Genomic DNA, 23,388 nt, shown 5'->3' on the forward strand with positions numbered 1-23,388 from the left:
TTAGATTAATTTACTTAAAATTAAGTTCATTATTTTAACTTAAAAACAAACACATGCCATAATAAATGATTTTTAAAAATATCTATTTTCAAAAAGAATTTTGCAAACAACTTTTCCCTTTTCTACTGCTGTACAAAAAAAACCCAAAATCTATTTTGATGGCTTTGTTCATTTTAGCTTTATTTTATTATTATTATTATTATTTTTTTTAGCATACTTGGTAAAATATAATAACATAATTGTTTGTCAAAAAACGTGTCTTGGAATAATTAAAGTCCAAATAGTGAGTGTTTTGACAGTGACTGTTTTGAATTTCTTTGAATTGCAATTCAGTAAATTCCACTTCCAATCATTCCAATTCAAATTCCAGTTCAACTTCCTGTGGGGCGTGGCCAATTCAATTCAAATTCCAGTTCAACTTCCTGTGGGGTGTGGCCAATTCAATTCAAATTCCAGTTCAACTTCCTGTGGGGCGTGGCCAATACAATTCAAATTCCAGTTCAGCTTCCTGTGGGGCATGGCCAATTCAATTCAAATTCCAGTTCAACTTCCTGTGGGGCGTGGCCAATTCAATTCAAATTCCAACTCATGAAATGAAAGGGAGTCGATTCTGAATTTTGCTCTACCCTGCTCGTCAAAGCACTTCAGTGCGACTTTAAGCTTTTCATGTTTCAATAAATGAATTAAATTTCTAAAGCAAATTCGACGTGGAAGTGCGTGCAAAAATACTCACCAATCCCTCGACTGTGGTGGCAGGGGTTGACAATGTAATCGGATATTGCAAGATTATTATTTTTTTAATAAAAATATTGTGAAAATATTTATTCTATATTGTCCAGCCTAAGAGACCCCTATGAATCAGCCTAAATGTTCATGGGTTGATTGCCCTAAAAAGTAAAAAAAAAAAAACACTATTTGGCGCTATTTGTTTTAGCATCTGGTCATAGCAACATTTTGGTCAACGGTATGAGTTTTGGGCAGGATTATCTACTTTTCCAACCAAGGGCTGACAGGAAAGGGCTTGGGAAAATGTATTTGAAAAAAATATTTTTGCAGTTCCATTTGATGTCAAGAACACTCTTGAGCTTAAAGACACATTCCTGCTCTTACTCCAAAGAAAACTGAAACAACTTTCCTTTTTGTCCTTCTTCATTTTTAATCCATCTCTTTCTCATGTAGAGAACACACTTCACCATCCAGTTAATTCATTATGGATAAAATAATGTCCTGCCAAAATATTGTATTCTTGTTGAATATTCCTGTTTCACTTGGAAATGTCATATTAGAGAAGTAAAATGGGTTTTCTATAGAGAATACAGAATTTCTCTAGTTTTACTCTGCTCTAAACAATTTTATTGGCTTATGATTTAAAACAAAAATCCTTTTATATCGTGATTACCAGATAAGTCACGGAAATGTATTGGTCACTAGTTGTTTTTCTTTTCTGCTAGCATTGTCACTCATGAGGTGCCATGCTACTGGACTCCTTTTTAGCTCCTGATCAGTGTTGTCCTTTGGTTTGTTTTTACTTTTCTAGTTAATACAACCTAGTGTCAGAACAGAGGTCACGCACCAGTAAATTACTTTAGGTTCCTGTTTAAAGAGGGTTGAACTTTAGGTCAATCATCTGATGTAGCTAAATAAAGGCAGATGCGTTCTTATATGAGGAACATCAAGCTACATGTCAAATACAATGCCCTCTGCAGCTGCCTCTTAAACTGAATCAAAGAGACAAAAACATTGTTTGGTTTCATCTGAGATGTGGCCTAGTGGGATGTACTCATTCTTTGGCATAAAGCACAGTGGCGTGCGTTTGTGTGCCGGCAACCTGAGTTCAAATCCAGTTTCGATCCATTCCCTTTTTCCTTCCACCTCTGATCTATCCTGTACAATTCAAGGCAAAGGTCCATATTTAAATGTGAAAATTGTCATGTTTGGTCTTTATGCTTGGTTATGCTGTAGCCTATTTCAATGGAATGGCTATGTTTCGAGTTAGGGATGTAACAATACTAATATCTCAGTAGTTGTTACCAATGGCACTCAAGTTTCATTTTGATAACGAATCAAAATCGAATGTGCTATTGAACACTGCTTTCTTTTTAAAGTAGGGCTGTCAATTTAACACTGTGACAAGGAGGAGGGCTAATCAGCCGAGCAGAGGGATAAATGCAGCGGAACGCGGCAGTTTGGGAGAGAGAGAGAGCCACATGCATCTGCCATGTGTGCGTTTGTGTTCTGTGTGCCTTTTTGTTTAATACATTTATTAAATATTATTTTGACTGTTCAGCCGGTTCCCGTCTCCTCCTTTCATAACCATAACCTTGTTACATTGGTGCCGAAGCCCGGGAAGGAGGAGGGATGCACTGTTGTGGAGTCCTCGCCATTGCCATCCACCCAAAGGAGCAGCCGTGGCCATCCACCGGGGGACGGAGAAGTTACTGCCGACCGCCTGGACGCGGAGGAATGGCCGCCATCCTCGAGGGAGGAGGGGATTGCTGCAGACCGCCTGGAGTGGTGGAGCTGCTGCCAGGGGCGGAGGAGATCCCTACTGACCGCCAAAATGCGGAGGGGCATTCCATCCACCAGGGGTCCGAGGACTGGCTCTGGTCCACCCGGGGAGGAGCGGCTGTCGTCCGCCAGAGGGTGGAGGAGTGATCGAGGACCAGGCGACAGTGTGTCTGGGAAACCGGCGAGCAAGTTTTTTTTTCTCTCTCTCTCACTGTCGCCTTGTCTCACTTGTCCCCCTCCCTCCCCTCGAAAAGCCCCCCAAAAAATGTTTTGTGGTTGAGATGTGACTTGCTTGGCCATTTGTAGCTGGGTTTCCATCCAAATGTTTCAAATTTAAGTGCATTACTAAAATAATTTGCATAAAAAAACAAAACTCACAACGTCATGTGCATTAACTTGAAGGAGCACGCCTTGCTTTGAGAACAGCTGCAGTTGTGGTTTTTCAGCAATTGTTCATTGTATTATAAAAGATGCAGCAGAAAGAGTGTAAAATCTCATAATAAGAGCTTAAATTACTGTTTAGCCCATACGCCCCAGCCTCCATATAGCTGCGCCCATGCTCAGAACTGTTCTGGTGGGTTGTGAGGACCCACTTTAATGACCAGCTGTGGGTTGAACACTTCTGGATGTTAAGGGCTATGTTTGAAGAATTGTGTGTCAAGGTCTGACCTTTCGTTGGGTCAGTCACATCACGCTATTGCACACCCATTACACATGCACAAATGGTCAACAAACTTCAGCATTAAAATACAGTGACCGTGTTTCAGATTTTACAGGATGTAATTTTGATGTCTGCATATTTTAAGGTACACTAAAATAGTTTAAATTATATAAACTTGATATACTAACCTTCTGGAACTATAAAAGTCTGCTTTTGACTTTAAAATGTATTGTTAATCACCATAGTAACTAGGGGTGTAACGATACACTAAACTCACGATTCTGTAACATATCAAGTAACACTAACAGTAGTCAAAGTTACATTTTCCCTCTCTGGAAATAACGAATAGAATTGGGCTGTCACTGAAAAATAAACTAGCTTTAGCATGAAATTAGAATTAGGAAATTTGCACCCTAAACTTCTTAATAGAACTACTAAAGTAAAAATTAAACTAAACTTTAAAACGTAAAAGGTAAAACATAAACAAAGAGTCTTGAAACAAATTAGGTGGAATCCGTCATTGCCGACCACAGAAAATGGCCACATGTCCTTTGCCATAAAAACGGCTATGTATCTGGTTATTTCTTGTGCTCTTGCACATGAATGCGACAACAGGGCTGTAAAACAACTTTGCGAAGATGTCTGGCCTTTGATTACTGTGTTTGTCGTATGCTACTCATGGAGTTTGTCGTTGTGGTTACTTTGAACATGCAGCATCATATTGGACATATTGGAAAATGTGTTTTTTATAGTTCTTTTACTGAATTTACATACGGTTCTTGTTTTATCTGTAATCTTTTTTGTTGTGCAGTCGTGTAACAGGAAAATCAAAATGTTGTCATACATCTGACTTAAAAGAGGATGGGGCATCCTCTGTTTCCACAGCAGTTTCAGCCGCACTCTGTGCTATGAAGCAACTCTGTTTACGTCACCATGTGACGTAGGCATAGGACGTTGCTCGTCATGCGTATAGGAGAGAACATACACATTGTTTTAATAAATAAATAAATATATATATAAAACCGTCCAGTCTCCATGACACATATCATGATACATTGCTATACACAATATATTTCTACTTTGTATGGTAATATATACTACCCCTAGTAGTAACTACAAAAGGCCACATGATGACTTAAATTTCATATAGAGTGACCCCTCGAGGAGCAATAATAAATACAGTGCAAAGTGTTACTTACGCAAACACAAAACGCCATCAGGGTAATACACGTGACACTAAAATAATGTAATAAACATGAACTAAACTACATACAATAAAACTCTGAACACGCCACTGTAAATAACTGATATTAAAAATAAGAAGAATCACAATTATTCCCATAAACTATAATGAAATGTGAATCCTGGAAATTACCGATTTATTGATTAAAATTTCATTTTAACAGTAGTTTACCGTAAAAGTACATCTTGTTAAACATAATATACATTTTACCATTTAATATTCTACAAATTATTATTTTTTTTATATTTTGTGTATATATACACCATACTACCTGTTAACCAATTAATGTTTTTTTTTTACTGTAGCATTTTTACATTCTTTTACCGTTAAATTTGCGGGCACGTTTTACAATGGGCAACTAACTGCAAAATGTTAATTTTGAGAGTCGATCAAGCTTTTGAGTATTCGGTGATCTTTTTTTTTTTTTATTAATCAGATTTAAAAGCTAGACTTTGTTTCTTGCATTTTATAAAAAACAAAAAGCCTATTATTTCACATCAGTGGTCTCCTTCAATCAATGTGCAAATTTAAGGCTATAAAAAATGCTGAGATTTTAACTTCATATAATAAAAAGTTTTTTCACTGTTTGAAAATGGTTTAGATAACGAAATGATTATTAATTATAAAGCCAAAAAAAACATAAACTAAGGTAAGAGGTACCAGGTAAGAGCCATACACATTCCATCACATAGTACTACCATTGTACGTGTCCAAAACATTTAGTAATTAGGGCTGTCATGCCCTCTAACGAGTTTGTACATTTCGAAATAAATGTATGGATTGTCCTACCGTATGAGCAATTCAAGCTTGAAGTGCATCTGTGAGCCGCGTCAATAGGTCGCAGCGCGCTCCACAAACCTCACAAGCAGTACGGCCACATAAAGCCCACTGAGGAAGCACAACAGAATACAGGAATCTTGAGACGCGATTTTCAGAGATGTGCCGTTTATGACTCTGAATACTGGGCGATATGGCCTAAAAAATTATCACAGTATTTTTTTTCATATTGTTCAATATTTATCACGATATACATTTCATACCATTAATTGGGGAGGAAATGCATTCCACGTGTTTGTTAGGTCTCAAGAATGAATGTAATCTTCAAATAACTTGTTTGTTTACAAGTAAATCCCAGAGGATAAACTACCTTGTGACAAGTGAATGTAACCACGCTAGATCATGATTTTTTTTTTTTTAGTAAATAGTTTATAAATAAACAGCAGTGATGTTGACGTCGGGGTTGTTGTTGTGTTCAGTCGATTGCTGTATTTCATTGTCAGGGCTGTCTTGTTTGGTACACAACAATATCCTATTAGCTGGATAGCTAGCGGCTAACGAGCCTCATTGGTTTCAATGACATTAGGGCTATGTAGCTGCTAGCCTGCTAATACTTCCTAAAAGGCTAATTTCATGACTGATTCAGTTAGCTTGTTGTGTGTATAACTTTGTCAAACTGCTTGATTTTTTGTTGTAGATGTAGAACATAGGCTAAATATAATAAATTACTGAAATGTTTATCATCGATATAGAAAATGTATTTTTCCCCGATAAATATTGATAGCATTTTATTGGCCAACATTAATGAATAACATTGAGATGCTCCAAACGCATCCGTCTGAGGTACGCACATGTTCATAGAGTGACAATTAAAAATACGGAATGAATACTGTGTGAACTGGACACATTGATGAATGAGCTCGTAAGCCAAGTGTATTTTCTAATCAATAATTTATTCACACGATAATGCAATCTGTATAAATAATCTTAATTGAGTAGTGTCATTACTTTTGACATTCTTTCTACAAACTGAATTTTTGAAGACTATCCTTTACATTTTTTGGGTGAACTATTTCTTTTAATTTCTGAATACCTTCCTTGATTGGACATCTTATTGAGAATCTAGATAGTGTCTCTACCCTCACTCTGTAATGCTCACTTTGAAACAGCCGTTGCCTAGAGACCTGTGAGTTGATTCAAGGAAACTGATATGAAAAGGTCATGTGAACCTGTGAGCCATCGGTTCTTTCCCTTTACGGCATTAATGAAAGGAGGGTTGATGGGTGTTGGCGGGAGGAAGTTCACCTTCTGCTGCAGTATATCATTATCTCGGCCTGTCATTTGCTACTGAAGTCTGATGTTCACCACTGTAGCATAAGGGCAAAGGTCAAGGATGATGTCAGCCTGATGGTATAGACATTAGTTATATTTATAAATTAGTAATGGATGGTGAATAGTGTCAATTTTCAGGGATTTTTAAGTCAGATAATCAATTACATACATATAAATTCTGTCATCATTTACACCTCCCTCACATTCTCCCAAACCATATGGCTGACTTCTGTTAAACACAGAAAGTACTGGGGACTAACACTTTAATACTACATGTTGATACTGCAAAATAAATGTGGAAGACTCCAAATAATGTGCAGTTAATGTTAATAATGCTAAGTAATGTTAATAGAAAATATTTAAAAAAATTCTGAAATTAAAACCTTGTTGTGTGGAACATAAAATGATTTGTTTTACTGATGCTTGTAGGGAGTGTTTTCCCTCTTATGCTCAAATGATTACTGAAAAGATTTGTGCTAAAATTGATCAATTAATAGCCAATTAGCATAGCCTAATTGATGAATCTATTAACCACAGTTAATCAATGATTGATGAATCATTAACACCACAAATGGAGACTGTAAGTTTCATAAGGCAGATGCTATTTGCACCCTATTGCAAATAATTCTATTTACACTCTAGTGCAAATAGTAGCAGATATTATTTGCACCAATATTTAAATACTAACATACAGTGCTGGAATCACTATTGTGTGTTTATTGTGTTTATTCAGAGTTCCACAGACACACTACATTCACATCTACCCCTAAACCTAACCTTAGAAATAAATAACCTGGTTTTACTACAGTAACCATTGTTTCATGCGGGAACGAGTGCGTTCGACAGAACACGCCTCTGGATCAAACCTTTCTCTGCACTTCCCGACATTCACGTGGACAAAACATTGATTTGAACCACGGTCACGAGGACAACAGTACACATTCACACACCGTCTTTACACCCCATGCCACTGCACTGACATCTATTGTCTAGTTTGTGGTATATTTCTGTGATTTCACCAGACTATTGGGGTGCAAATAGCTGCACTGTGTGGCAGATGCTATTTAGACACTGCACTGTGTGGCAGATGCAAATAGACACTCCAGTTAAATAATATTTTTCAGTCCCATGTTATCAGTCTTTCAAATATTTCAGAAATGGGAAAGAACTCTAAAGAACATTTTACACAAATAGTTTTACAAATGGGTTGCAGGCTTGTGATGTTATTTTCAAACACATTAGTGCCCATATTTACATTTACATTTGGCAGACGCTTTTATCCAAAGCGACTTACAGTGCAATTATTACAGGGACAATCCCCCCGGAGCAACCTGGAGTTAAGAGCCTTGCTCAAGGACACAATGGTGGTGGCCGTGGGGTTCGAACCAGCGACCTTCTGATTAACAGACCTGTGCTTTAGCTACTACGCCACCACCACTCCATATATTACAGTTCCATGTTTTTCTTAAAAATATTGCCTATTTTTTTTTCTTCAATTTTACAGCTTGTAGAAATCATAAAAATAATATTGAAAAGATGGGAACATATGGTTTATTGCTCATCTCCCCTGACTGTCAAATGATTGTAACCTTCAGAAAACAAAACAACTTTATAGGGTTAAAGATCAGCTTTTTAACGCAGAAAAAGGCACAACACAAATTAGTATCTGTAATATGTAAGTGAGAATCTTGTTCAAGTTGTGCATACATTTTTACAAAGAATTTGGAAATGGTAAAATGTATGATATTTCTTAGAATTTCTCAAAATAATTGGTATAGCACTGGTAATCATGCCCCTGTTTTTACTTATATTCACAGGTATGGCCTCACAAGTCTTGGTCTACCCACCACAAGTTTTTCAAACTCAGACAAGTGCCTTTTTTAGTGTGAAGAAACTCAAAGTCGAGCCCAGGAACAGTGTTTACCATGACAGGGCGTACCCACAGACTTACTTGAATGGTAGAACCCTTGGCATTGCATATCCAACAAAACTTAATCCATTGTTCAAGACCCGAGATTCTGTGGTTGACGGACACCGTAGACAGGATATTCCATTGCAGACGGCTGCTGTACGAGGCATACAGCGACAGCATACCACTGCAGTGGCACCGCAACAAAAAGGAGGCAAATCCTCACAGGGAAAGGAGCCGGAACAACAGGACAAAGGAAGGTGTAGCAGCAGTGGAGCTTCAGGAGCAGCTGGAGGGGGTAGGGGAGAGGGAAGCGACAGGCAAGAAGGAGGAGGTGGAGAAAAGGGTGGTGGTGGTGTTGACGAAGGTGGTGGGGGAGAGGACGAGGGTGACGGGGAAGGGTGTGGAAGTTTGGACTTGCAAGATAGCTCTCACAGATGCGGCTTGAAGCGTAAGAGCGAGGAGCTTGAGAACTTGGGGAGCGTCATGCAGATAGTGGAGGACCTGCCAATGTTACCTGCAATGTTGCAATCAAACATGGGAAACGCAACGGTTGTGGTGCCGACTGCAGTTGGTGGAGGGCCTGCAAAGCAAGGCAGAATTTCTGGAAGTGGGGATGGTGACTACCAGTTGGTGCAACATGAGTTGCTCTGCTCATTGAAGAACACCTACGAGGTATTGGACTTCCTTGGTCGAGGTACTTTCGGTCAGGTTGTGAAGTGCTGGAATAGGGGCACCAGTGAGATTGTGGCGGTCAAGATCCTAAAGAATCACCCGTCATATGCACGACAGGGCCAGATCGAGGTGGGCATCCTGGCCCGCCTCAGCAGCGAGAACGCGGATGAGCATAATCTAGTGAGAGCTTTGGAGTGTTTCCAGCATCGAAGCCACACCTGCCTCGTGTTCGAGATGCTGGAGCAGAACCTGTACGATTTCCTCAAGCAGAACAAATTCAGCCCACTACCTCTGAAGGTGATCCGCCCAATTCTTCAGCAGGTGGCCACGGCGCTGAAGAAGTTGAAGGCGATGGGACTGATCCATGCTGACCTGAAGCCTGAAAACATAATGCTGGTGGACCCTGTACGGCAACCCTACCGGGTGAAAGTCATAGACTTCGGCTCAGCCAGTCATGTTTCCAAAGCAGTCTGTTCTACGTACCTCCAGTCACGGTACTACAGGTATGTACAAACAAACTAATGAATTAATGGTCAATCCAAATGAGTTTTGCACTCATAACCTACTGATATGATGACAATCTCAAAATGGTTAAATGGCATCCGATTAATCAGCCCAGCAGATAGATTGGTCAATCAATAGACTCTCTCGAGTTTAGCAAAGTTGTTTTGCTTTGGTGTAGATGGTTAGGTAGTTGCATGGCACATGTTTTCTTATTAGCATTTTAATATAATTTGTTCTCCATATATGCCATATCAATTCATTTAACATAAGCCCTTGTGGAATTACCTTGTGTTTTCAAAACTGCACTGACTTTGTTGAACTATTTGACCCCACAATTCAACTTGCAGGAGGTTAACCACTCTTGTCACATTGCTATGGGAAAGAACGGAATGTAAAGTTGAAAATGGACTTTGTGCAATAGGACCTTACATAGGGGTGATAGCATGATTAGGAATTAATATTCTTTAGAACACCATTCTATAAGCTACACATAAAACGTGTCTTTTTTTATTAGGCTTACATCTGTAAACGTAAATGTAATCTTTAAAGAATTAACCTTTCCAGAACTGAAATGATTGTGACATAACCAACACTTTTATGTTTGTTCTTATCCGAGTCTCACACCAGTCAAACATGAAGGGTTCTTTGCTGTTTATTATAAGCATGCTATACACATTATTTAAATAAAGTGTAATGGGGAAACGTTCATCAGATCTTTCAGTGTAAATGTCTCCTGGCTACTTTTTGTTAGTGACATAAATGTATACAATTAGCATCATGAAAGTGAAATGCTCGTGCCACCAGGCTTTACTGGCACTTCTTTACCTTTGAAGGATAAAAAATTATAATAATGGCTTTAATTATTAAGCAGAAAGTTTTAAAATAATGTGTAAAAGTGGAGAGTTTAGGACAGAAATATTGCATAATATAATATAATATAATAATATGCTTGTCATTTTGGTTGACTGGGTCCCAAAAGCAACAGTGTAAATGACAAACTTACACTAAAGACTAAAGTTGACAAAAAAGAGAGACGTGTTTTAAGTATTTGGAACTATTATATATTATTAATATATAAAATATTATTTGTCATGTCATTCATACATATTTAAAACCTTAAAGGATATCACATCCGTATTTTATTATATGCTTCCAAGTTAAATATGAATAAATGACTTCTTAAGATTAATTAATCACACGTACAAATAAGACAATTTGTATGAAAATTAATCAACAGCCAAATGTAATAACCGTGACAGCCCTAACTCGATTAGGAAAACCAAATATTTTCAGTTTTATTCACACAATAAAAGTTATTTTCTATTATTATTATTATCTATTTACAATCACATGTTCTCAGTTCATGTCAGAAATCTACATCAATAACTGGATTTATGTCCTTCCATTAGATCTGTTTGGTTCTTTCAATATATCCCAAAAGAAGTGACTTTACAGATGCGGATAAGAAGAAATAAAGGGGTTGCCTTTATTTTAGAGTATAGTGGATGTAGACAGGACAGTATGTGTAAGAGTGGGGAAATGGGATCTGGACATGATACAGGCCAGACTTGAACGTGGGTCCCCATGGAAACAATGGAAAAGGAAGATCAAGGTAAAGGGAGCACAAAAGTTTTTCACAATTTCTCCCTTTGTGTTAAGAAAAAGAAAGGAAGTCATATGGGGTTATTATAACACAATGACTGCATTTTTGGGGGGGTGACCTATACCTTTATGTGCTTTGCCGATGGGATACAGTATTCCATTTAGCATGCTCTGTTGTATAGGGCACTTCATCCAGATATTCCATGCAGAAAATATTTAAGCCGTGCACGCTATACTACATACTACCAAAATACGAAGAGTAGGATAGTATTGTGTAAATAGCCATTGTGAGCAGATCCTAATGGCTAGTATTTTGGTGAATATTTGTCAGTGTGAATTCTTTTCAGAAGTATTTAAAATACTTTTGGCATGGTAGGTATATACAACAGCAATCTACAGAAGAACCCTCTCATTAGTCAGTACATTGAAGCTAACACCTGAGAAACACTGTGTATTTGATTAGCTGATGGTTAAGCCGTTGGCATGAGGGCTGATGTAATCACACAGGTGCGGCGGGAAGGTAAATCACTCAAGCTCCTACTGCTGCCTGCCACACTACATCTCAAGTCACAGTCTGTCTGTGTCAGCGGAAGTCATCTCCGCTTTCAAAGAGTTTTGGTGTTGCTATGTGTAAAAAAAAAAAAAAGCTTAACATTAATGGTTTGAGCATGTATGAGGTTTTACAAATTGGGAAATTATATTTGTTTTTAATATAGCTGATCAATCTCATATAGATAGGACGGGTTCGAGAAAGACGATTAACTTGTAAAGCCGGCGTCACACTAGCAGTCTCCAAACAACTAGAGTTTGGCTGAAGGTGTCACACATGTAGACCGTTTTCATGTGGAGCTCGCCGAAACAACAGGAGTACTGCATGAACCCAATCGAATGCAATAGAGTGATTTAGGTGTTTTCAGACCTTTAGCTTGCTTGATTTGTTCCAAAACACAGGATAGTTACAATGTTGCATTTTCATCATGATTTGGTTCGCTTTTACAAGGAAATATTTCATAATGGACCAAAACTGTAAAATGTAATTTTTTTTCTTTATTTGCTTTTGCACTATTTCTGCATTGAAAGTACATGTTCTCCCATTCACGGAGATCTCTCTTACTCCCTGTTGCTGTTATCCAAAAGAGAGATTTCTCACCGTGATTAAAATTTTTTATCGAAATAATGGATTACTAGCAAGCCATTCTCACCTTGAGCGAATATTAGCATCGAATCCCACACTGACAAAGCGGAATTTAATTTTTTCATGGTTTACCAAAACCAGCGAAATAGGTAAAGCTGTTTTGACCACCGACATAAAACAATGAAGGATCTCGAGGAACAAATCCTGAACCTGCAGTGAGGACATTTTTTTCATATGGGTTCTCTTAAACGTGAAGGATATTGTTGCATGTAATGTATTCCATGTTGCTCCTTTATTGCCTTTTGCATTTAATTTTTAAACAAACAACTTTATGAATCTGTTTTTCTTTGCCAAATTTTAATAACAATGCAATAGCAACGTTTGTCTTTGTATCAAAGCCTTTTTAATCACCCCTCCATTGTACTCATGATAAAACTGCCAATCAACTTGTCGAGCAGATGAACTGAAATAGCTTGTGAAGTGTCTCAAATGTTTTCTTTCACGTTGAGCAAATCACCAACAAACTCTTCATCATTGCAGCAGCTCGTAAGGAAATCAGTTTTTTTTTTCTTCTTTGGATTTGCTTGTCAAGTTCTTCTTTTGGGCTGCAATCAGCATTTGTGAAGATATGCAGCTGAGTGAGATGAAAGTGTTCAGATCAGCTTGACATCTTCTCAGTTCTTCAGTAAAAGAAGAAGCTCATTGGTCAAGAGTTCACTTTTATTGCGTTATTGAACAAAACAACAAATATTGTGTTTTTTATTAAAAAAAAGAAAGAAAGAAATATATATATATACACATTTTGGAATATGCAGATGAAAAATAAGCAAAGTACCAATGGTCTTAAAATTGGAATAATCACCCAAAACGCCCAGGCATTGTATAAAAAAACCTGCATCATAAAAAAAAAATATATATATTTTTTGAACTGATTCAATTATTCATTGTTGTGAAGAATCCAAATTAATTTGAACCAAATGCAATATTAAGATAAAAAAAATTAAGCAAAACACAACTAGATGGTTAACTTTTAGCTCTAATTTTTATTCTATTTCCAACTGGTTGCCATTCTTGTTGACTTAAAGTATATGAAGATAATTATAGAATAAAGACTAGACTAAGCCTCCCCACCTTTCCCTAACCTCTAAATCCAAACCTGACCGTGCCACATGAATGCGATCCATGCTTCCCCTGTTTCTGCTGCTCGAGAGAGAGTCCTCTCAAACTCACAGCGGGGGCTGAGTGCTGGAGACCGCTGCCTAAAATTAGCTGACGGGAGGGCGGCCAACTCCATTTGACTTCTATAGATGGTGAAGTGCGCTGGCGGTGAAAGTGAAATAAGGCAGAGCAAAATGTTAGAGATCACTTTAGCGCTCTGTCAAGGTCACTCTATTCCAGTGTCAGCTGTTTTGTTGCCTTTAGAAGAGAGGATATAGATAGTCCAGTGTATAATAAGAGGGTGTTCCACAAATTTCAGTTATTTTGTCCTTTTCAAACCAAAGTGTGTAGGAGTAATGGGTTATTGACTTACAAATTTCCCACGCCCTTTATCTGCTAAATATGAATTTTGTTAATGTTTAGGAGTACACTAGTATATAGATCAGCTTTTCCCTACTAGGGAGCCACGGCATGTGATCTCAAAGCAAACACACAAGGACTATCTATGATAGGGATACATCTATGATTGACTAGGGTCTTTAAATTATTTTCAAAAAGGACATAAAATAACCATTAAAGTAGTCCAAATGATGCTCATTCCAACAATGCCAGTGTCATATATCCATATCAAGGATTCTTGAATTGTCTAGGCCTGTTTATGTTATCACAGATGAGAATGGACGAAGGACATAGGAGGCAAAAGTAGCGCCACTACTTATAACACAGCCATGTACATATACCGTATACCTAGCCCTGGACCCTGGAGCTGCTTTCTTTGAAAGTTGGAGTTAAAGAAACATTAAGCACTTCATGTATTAATCTACTAACATCCCTTATAGGTCTGACTGGTTTGAAAGCTCAGTATTGGCTCAACAAAGACAAAACTTGGTAGATTACAGGTAGTGCTTACAGTACATGTCTATTTGGTACTAGAAAATCACTTGCCATTAAATCAAACACAGTTGAAAGTTATTTGGTTTGTTAAATGAAGTTTAACATTGTCTTTGTGTTTGTTTTTGAGTTACCACAGTATGCAATAGACTGGCATGTCTTAAGGTCAATATTAGGTCAAAAATGGCAAAAAAGAAACAGTTTTCTCTAGAAACTCGTTAGTCAATCATTGTTTTGAGGAATGAAGGCTATACAATGCTTGGAATTGCCAAAAGAATTAAGATTTCATTCAAGGGTGTAAACTACAGTCTTCAAAGACAAAGGACAACTGGCTCTAACAAGGACAGAAAGAGATGTGGAAGACCAGATGTACAACTAAATAAGAGGATAAGTACATCAGAGTCTTTAGATTGAGAAATAGACGCCTCACATGTCCTCCGCTGACAGCTTTATTGAATTCTACCTGCTCAACACCAGTTTCATGTACAACAGTAAAGAGAAGACTCAGGGGTGCAGCCTTATGGGAAGAATTGCAAAGAAAAGACACTTTTGAAATAGAAAAACAAAAAGAAAAGTTTAGAGTGGGAAAAGAATCACTGACATTGGACAACAGATAATTGGAAAAGAGTGTTATGGATCTTAACCCCATTGAGCTTTTGTGGGATCAGCTAGACTGTAAGGTGTGTGAGAAGTGCCCGACAAGACAGACACATCTATGGCAAGTGCTACAGGAAGTGTGGGGTGAAATGTCAGCTGAGTATCTGGACAAACTGACAGCTAGAATGCCAAAGATCTGCAAAGCTGTCATTGCTGCACGTGGAGTATTTTTTTGATGAGAAATCTTTGAAGTAGTTTAAGGAGTTGTAATTGTACAGTTTCATGTTATTAATGTCCTGACTACACATTGTGATCAGATGAATGCCACTATATTAAAGTTCCAATTTTCTTCCAAAACTGCTAAGTCTGTACATTATTCCAAACTTTTGGCCACCAGTGTGTGTGTGTGTGTATATATGTATGTATGTGTATATATACACTCACCTAAAGGATTATTAGGAACACCATACTAATACTGTGTTTGACCCCCTTTCACCTTCAGAACTGCCTTAATTCTACGTGGCATTGATTCAACAAGGTGCTGAAAGCATTCTTTAGAAATGTTGGCCCATATTGATAGGATAGCATCTTGCAGTTGATGGAGATTTGTGGGATGCACATCCAGGGCACGAAGCTCGAGTTCCACCACATCCCAAAGATGCTCTATTGGGTTGAGATCTGGTGACTGTGCATAGTTCGAATTACAGGGGGTACTGGGGGGTACTATACCCCCCAATGAAGACCCAGTACCCCCCAAAGGGACAGAAATATCAGTATTGGGGGGGTCAGATAATTTTTCTGATATTGTGAAAAAATATATTTACGGTTACAATATAAGTCAACTCCTATTTTCACTGTAGGAACATTTTAATGTAAAGCGATTTCAGACACCCCTATAGTGGACCGTACCATTTTTAACCACCGTGGCGGCTAGAAGCATTGGAGATAGAGAACGGTTTGCTGCTGACGTGCATGGATAATTATAAGTTGCTAGCTGACGTCTAGCTTGTTGATTTTACAACCTTCATTTATTAACGTGTTTTGTTCTTTCATAGCTCATGTCACGTCTTCATACATTGAATTACCGGCTACTTACCTGTAGGGATGGGACGATTACGGTTTCACTATAAACCACTATAAAATGTATTGACTACATATGGTTACACGTTGGCCTTGTTGACATGCCCTGCTTTTAACCTTTAGTGACACATCTTACTGGAAACAACAACAGTTTACTTTGCTCACCCAACAACAAAACGAGTCATCGCCCATATTGCTTGCATCATCTGATTGTGGAGAACTATGTTGTGGTTTTCTCTCTTCAGGTATGTTTCCACTCAAAAATAATTTCTCTTGACCTTTTTATGCTCAAAGCGCACATAACAAAACAGTTGGAATGTAAGGGCTGGCATATTGAGGTAAACTCATAACAATGTTACCATGAATAAGACCCTCAGTCATTGTCCATATTAAAACAGAACATGTAAAGAATAACCTCCATGTGTTGACTGAGCAAATATAAATGTCCTTAAAGGAATAGTTCACCCAAAAATTACAATTCTCACATCATTTACTCACTCACTTTGAAGGAAAATCTTCATTTGAGCTCAACAGAAGAAAGTCATGTACATGCACAGCTCTGTAGGTCCATACAATGCAAATGAATTGGTACCAAAAAGTTGAAGCTCAATAAAGCAAAAAAGGTAGCATAATAGTAATCCATACGATATGAAAGGTGTACGTGAGAAACAGATCAATATTGCAGTTGCTTTTTACTATAAATATCCTCCCTGGCCAGTAGGTGGCATTATGCATGAAGAATTTGAATCGGCAAAAACAAAAGAAGAAAAAAGTGAAAGTGGAGATTTATAGTAAAAAAGGACTTAAATGTTGATCTGTCTCTCACCCACACCTATTATATAACTTTTTTTTATCCCTTTTTCTACCAATTTGGAATACCCAGTTCCCACTACTTAGTAGGTCCTCGTGGTGGCGAGGCTACTCACCTCAATCCGTGAGGCGCATGACACCACGGAGACTCACAGCATGTGGAGGCTCATGCTATTCTCCGCGATCCATGCACAATTTACCACTCGCCCCAAAAGAGTGAGAACCACTAATCGTGACCACGAGGAGATTACCCCATGTGGCTGTACCCTCCCTAGCAACCGGACCAATTTGGTTGCTTAAGAAACCTGGCTGGAAGGAGCAGTACCCCCCAATTATGGTGGGGTAATTCGCACTCTGTGACTGTGGGGGCCATTTTAGTACAGTGAACTCATTGTCATGTTCAAGAAACCAATTTGAAATGATTTGAGCTTTGTGACATGGTGCATTATCCTGCTGGAAGTAGCCATCAGAGGATGGGTATAATTTCATATCATTTTCAAAAATTATATGAAAAATTATAATTTCGTTATTTTACTAACCCAACCCATCGTCGGCGCTTTATAGGTTGCACGACACGTAAAGCATTTATTTATTTTTTTTAGCTTTCACTTAAGAAGAGTTGTGCACTTTTTATTTTAATATATCTCTTTACATAAATACTATTTTCCACTTAAAAACTATAATTTCGTTATTTTACTTGCTCAACTAATTAGTACTCATCCGGGCTTTTTAATATATTGCGCTTAAGAAAAAAAAGTCGTCTTTGGGCAGCCTTCTTGCGAAGAGAGCAGCCACAGCCACGCTCACTGATGAGCAAAAGGTCGAGGCAGAAATGACCATGTACCTGCAGGAATTGGCCATTGATGGGGAAGAGGACCCGCTGACTTGGTGGAAAACGAACAACAAAAGGTTTCCGTTCATGGCAAGATTTGCACGGAAATATCTGTGCATATGTGCTACCAGTACTCCATCAGAGCGGGTCTTCAGCATACACTGAATACACTGGGTACAGCGGGTAGTGTAGTTACTCCAATCCGCAGCTTATTAAAACCAGATAAAGTGAATATGTTGGTATTTCTGGCCAGAAACATCGAAATTTAAACATGGTCTATGGTGAAAGATATTAGACTTCTTTACGCATTTTTCAGCCATCCGTTATGGAGCTATTCGATTTTGCATATTATTTTTTAAACGTTCATTTGTGTAGTTCATATGACCACTTTACAATATTTCAATAACATAATTTATTTTGTAGCCTGTGCTGAAGTTAATTGTGCTGCTAATTATAAGTGAAATGTTAATGCCGAGTTTCGGTCTGAGTGTTGTACCTGTTTTCTTGTTCTTTATTTGTTGTTCTTCTATGTTTTAATAAATGTGTGTTATTCATATTCACCTTGTTTCTTTCATTTGATTTGACATTATGGATTTATGGCCAAGGACATTTTTCTTTAAAAGTATTAACCAGACAAAAGTTATTTGACGTTCGCTGGTCTGGGTTTATCTTAAACTGCCGCTTCAGTGTATAAGAGCTATGTGACAATGAGCAAGATTTTCTGAGACACTACAACTACTAATAATTCATTAATAAAGGCTATTTTCTTGTAGCCTACAACATAAAATATTTTAATCTAAATGTACAGTGTAAGACATGTAAAAAAAAGACAAGAAGCTAACAATGTCCAGATCAATATTTGTGTAGCCTGCCTGACACGGTATTTTCACAGACTAACACGTCACGTCTCTTTTAAATACTGTAATATATGCCATAGCATATATGCATTAGTTATATTCTCAATTTAGTTTACAGAGCAATCCCTGCAAAGTTTTTAGGTTAACTATAGAAGAGACTAGGATTAGTGAGTCAAACTAGCAAGACTCGCAAAAGGGGGCGTGGCATCACGATGGTGGCTCGACATCGTGATGTTGGTCAGCCATCACGACGGACGATGATATCGTCCATCAGCACAACCCTAATTGGTTGATTAGATAATTGCATTAATGAGAAATTGAACAGGTGTTCCTAATAATCCTTTAGATGAGTGTATGTATGTATGTGTGTGTACACGCATAAGGGCGCTGATAATTCACCATTGTTATGCAGAATATTTACATGATATAATAGTAATTTGCACTCGTTTGTGTTGCAAAAACAAGTGGATGTGCTGTGTTTAAGTCAAAGCTATGAAATAATTATAAAATTTGGTTTATGGAAGAGCACTTTTTATTTTTTGCTACACATGCACAACTTGGGTCACTAACAATCCTATGTACGTTTGAATTAAGTAATTATTTTTGTATTTATTATTATTTGCTTTTATTGTTATACTATTGATAAGAGAAACGTTGATTAATTTTAATGAGTTGGAGGCATAATGGGTTGGAATGAGGTCCTTGGTCACTAAAGACACAAGAAATGCATTTAAAGGTCGATTATGATATTCACAGAAAAGAATTAAACAAATGATGCAGGTTCAATACTAATTGTTGGCATTTTAGCAAAGACATTTTAGCTTGTTTCACACAGGCAGGATGGACAGAGATATGTTTGCAGATATTTATCTGTCATAAAGATGTTATAGGAAGATATATAGAAAATATTTAACTACCTATTTAATAGTTCAACTAAGAGTTCCTAAACACATTCTCCCATTCAAAATTAGTTTCACTCAAATGTATTGATTCAAGAAAGAGAACATTAGATACTGTAACTCCTTGTACCTCAACTTCAATGTTTATTCACTAAGTGCACAACATAACCGAATCGGTTACAGCACCAGATTTGGAATTGTAATTTCCTCAATATAGTTACTTAACTAATGGAATTTTATCTGTTTACTTAGATGAATATATTGAAACTAGGAACTCCTTTTAACTTATTACCTTTTACACAGCTTGTTTGACCTCTTCTCAGTTAACTAGGAACATTTTCCACATGCTGTTAAACCAGTTTAGTACTTGGAACTTGAAGTGTCCTTTAATTCACAATCTTATTTTGTTGGACTACCACCAACAAGAGCAGTAAGTTATTCTCTATTAGTCTTTGTTGAGTTACACTTCTCAGAATGTGGTCTCAAAAGAGAACGATGATGTAACTCACAAATATCTTGCTTATTCTTGCTTGCTCTGGTAGCAATGTCCAGTTATACTAGCTCCCAAACAATGAGGAAATTAATAGATTTTGGTTTCATATCATTTTAGAGGATGCCTCTTATTTTCTTTATTGAACTGTCAGCATCTTTTGTTTCCGATGTTGACTTCTTTGAGCCTTGGCTTAGCAGAATACGCTCACTCCAGGTTTCAGTCCTGTGATAAAGGACTGTCCATACCTGATCTGGGCAGGTTGCTTCCATTTGCTTTTGGATGTTGTACAAGTAATATGCTCATGTCTTTACTTGTTTGCTGGTGCAAGGCCATACTGAAGATTTGAAGGGCAAATTTGGTTACTTGCCTCACATTTATAAACCCTTTTCATCTGTTTTTCTATAGATGCTTTTGATTTTGAAGATGATGCATCTTCAAGGGTTTTTAGATTTTTGAAAGTTAAATTCTTAGAAGTGAAACAAGGCCTTGTTCTCAATCTTGATGTTTAGATATCTGCCTACTTTATGGAAAGTATTCAGATGTGATCTTCAGGATGTCTTAATCAAGAATGTGTCCCAATGAAAGCCTAAAAATTGGCTTTACAAGACTGGGCAGCCGAGAATTTCCTTAATTCCCTGTGGAGTATTTTACGTGCAGGATTGCCATCTAGTTCCAACCTGTCTGTGTCATAGCATTGTCTAGCAGCAATAGGTTTCAAATAGCAGAATTGCTTTTTTTACATAATTGTTTCAAAGCACATCTTCAAGATCTCAAGAGTTTGATTTGTCCACTTTACGAAGATAGTTGTGCATTCTTCGATATATCTTTTTTGTTCCACAGAAGAATGAACATTTTATGGGTTTGGAATTATTAGAGGGTGGGTAAATTGTATCATTTTCATGTTCAACTATTCCTTTAACAGCCTTTGTCCTTTTGTCAGTGTGTTGCATTCTATTCAAATGCACAATTGTTTGTATTTGTTGTTTTGCTTGCATTATGTTTAACAGTTGTCCTGTCTCAATAACTAACTGGAGTCCATTTAAAATCTTGTCTTGTCCGGATGTTTCCCAATCCTGAGTAGAGGTCTTCATGGGCTTTAAGTTGAAGTTGAATTTGCTCAATCTCTTTATTATTTCACCCCATAAAAGGTTATTTATTTTCTTAAACGTAAGAAATATAATTCAAGAAATGCATCTTTCCCAGCAGGAAGCTGAACAATTTGGGAAGAAATGGGTTGGATGCATTTTCTTTAGTTCTGGCTCAAGTAAGAGCTGGGGAGTCATTACATTTAGAAGTAAACATCTGCAATTCAAATGTCTCAAACAGATTAAAGATAAATTAGGAAGATTCATTATTATTTTAGCTGAAATTCAGAGGCAAAGTTTGATTTTGGCTAATATTTACACACCTAACGTTGATGATCAGGGCTTTTTTTATAGATCTTGAAGGGATGTTGCAAGCCGCTAGCACCCCTCATGATATAATATTGGGAGGAGACTTTAATCTTTTGATGGAATCTGTCCTTGATCATTGTGAAGCTAAAGTGTGTAAGCCCCCTAAAGCAACATTGATCGCTGTCGCTGACATCTCACTTGATGCCGAAAAGGGGATTGATATGGTAGAATGGGATTACATTTTCACGATTTTGGAAAGATACGGGTTCGGGAATACTTTTATTGGATGGATTAAGTTACTATATAGACACCCGGTAGCAGTGTTAAATTGATTAATTTCATTTTATTTTAATCTGGATTATTGTTCTGTATTGCCCTGGAACCATTAGCAGCCACGATAAGAAGGGAAGATGAATTTCCAGAGGTGGTGGCGGGAGGTGTGGCGCATAAGCTTTTGCTATACGCTGATGATATTTTATTATGCGTCTCCAACCCCACTAGATCTATGCCTTGCCTTCATATAACTATTAATTCCTTTTCTAAATTCTTGGGATACAGTGTCAATTGGTGTAAATCCGAAGCTTTGAATCTGACAGCGTTCTGCCCAGTAATGGCTTTTCGGCCAGGCACCTTTCTGTGGCTCAAACAGCAAAGGGCATTTTATTCCCAGCAAATTTGTCTGATTTAGTTACATTTCATATTGACCCCTTAATAAAAATGTTTTTGAGCGATAGCAGGTGGGCTTCATTACATTTATCTGTTATTGGGAAGGTTAATGTAATTTAAAATGAATTGTATTCCAAAATTCAACTACCTGCTACTGTCTCTCCCTGTATATATATACCCGTCTCTTATTTCAAACAATTTGATAGCATAGCAAAGTCCTTCATTTGGAATGTTAATCGTCCCAGAATACATTTCAATACATTACATAGCCAGATTGACAATGGTGGGCTAGGCCTACCTAAGATTTGTTATTTGAAGCATTTAGTCTTAGACATTTTTGCTCATTGGTCTCTTCCACCTGAGAGAGCACCTCCCTGGCTTTGTATTGAACAGAATGTTCTTGCCCCTATTTATTCACAGTGTGAAATGTGGTTGCAATTCCTCTCATTTAATTAGAGGGTTGCATATAGAGTAAAAGATTGATCTTAAGAATTGATATCAAGCTTGTTTAAATAAAGATGGTGATGCATCAGAAAATCTCTATATATTTTTCCCCCAGTCCTAGTAAATAAGGTCTCGTGAGCTTTTTAGTTTACTCACCCTCACAAGGTTCATTATACCTGCCTTCTGTTCAGCCATCACGTTTGAAGTAACACATGAGTGTTTGGTTTCACAGATCACATTATGTCTTCAAAAGACTGTGTTTTACATTTTATGTGAGAGGGAAAACAACAGAGGAAGAAAGAAATTATTAACACAATGAAAACCTAATGGCAAGATTGTCACATCTTACTGTATAAAATTAACAACATCTTCCCTTATTAGAATCATAAAGAAATAGATTATAAACCTTCTAATTTACTGCTTTGATGCTCTTGGTTTAACAACCAGAATGGGAAGCAACCCTGTGAGGCAAGAGGATATTTTTAATGCCAGTGCAAAAATAGTTGCTTTAGCATAGCACTGATGGCATCATATAGGCCTACAGAGAGAAGTAACGCTAGCTGTATGCGCATGGAGCTGAATTTAGATCAGCATTTGGTCTGAGCTTTCTCTCCATTATGATGGGAATGTTCTTAATTTTACTGTATGATATTTCTGGTTTAAACGGGCATTTGGTTGTGTCTCGGATCGTAGTAAAAAAAGCACATTCCCAAGTTAATAAAGCTTTCTTTCTGCATTGAAAGCAAAGAATGGGATGCTTTTGTGTCCGTGTGTTCCAGACAAGCAAGTTGTGTCACAGAGGGACCCTTCTCGACCTGAAGATGGAGTCAACAATCACAATACAGGACATAGTAAAGCTCTTTTGACAAGACGTGTACAGATATTGCCGAATACATGCCAAAAGAAAGATCACCAATTTAA

General features: G+C 37.5%; 1 protein-coding gene across 1 annotated transcript in view; it reads left to right on the forward strand.

Annotated features, from left to right (window-relative positions):
- The window catches only part of LOC127622884 (homeodomain-interacting protein kinase 3-like), a 115,363-nt gene that overhangs the window by 24,524 nt on the left and 67,451 nt on the right, over positions 1-23,388 (forward strand). The window contains exon 2 of the mRNA XM_052097014.1: positions 8,339-9,608. Within this exon, the coding sequence (XP_051952974.1) occupies positions 8,341-9,608 (1,268 nt within the window). The 5' untranslated portion in view covers positions 8,339-8,340. The remainder of the gene's footprint in view (positions 1-8,338; positions 9,609-23,388) is intronic.

The sequence above is a fragment of the Xyrauchen texanus genome, chromosome 29, assembly GCF_025860055.1.
Source record: "Xyrauchen texanus isolate HMW12.3.18 chromosome 29, RBS_HiC_50CHRs, whole genome shotgun sequence".
Taxonomy (NCBI): Eukaryota; Metazoa; Chordata; class Actinopteri; order Cypriniformes; family Catostomidae; genus Xyrauchen; species Xyrauchen texanus.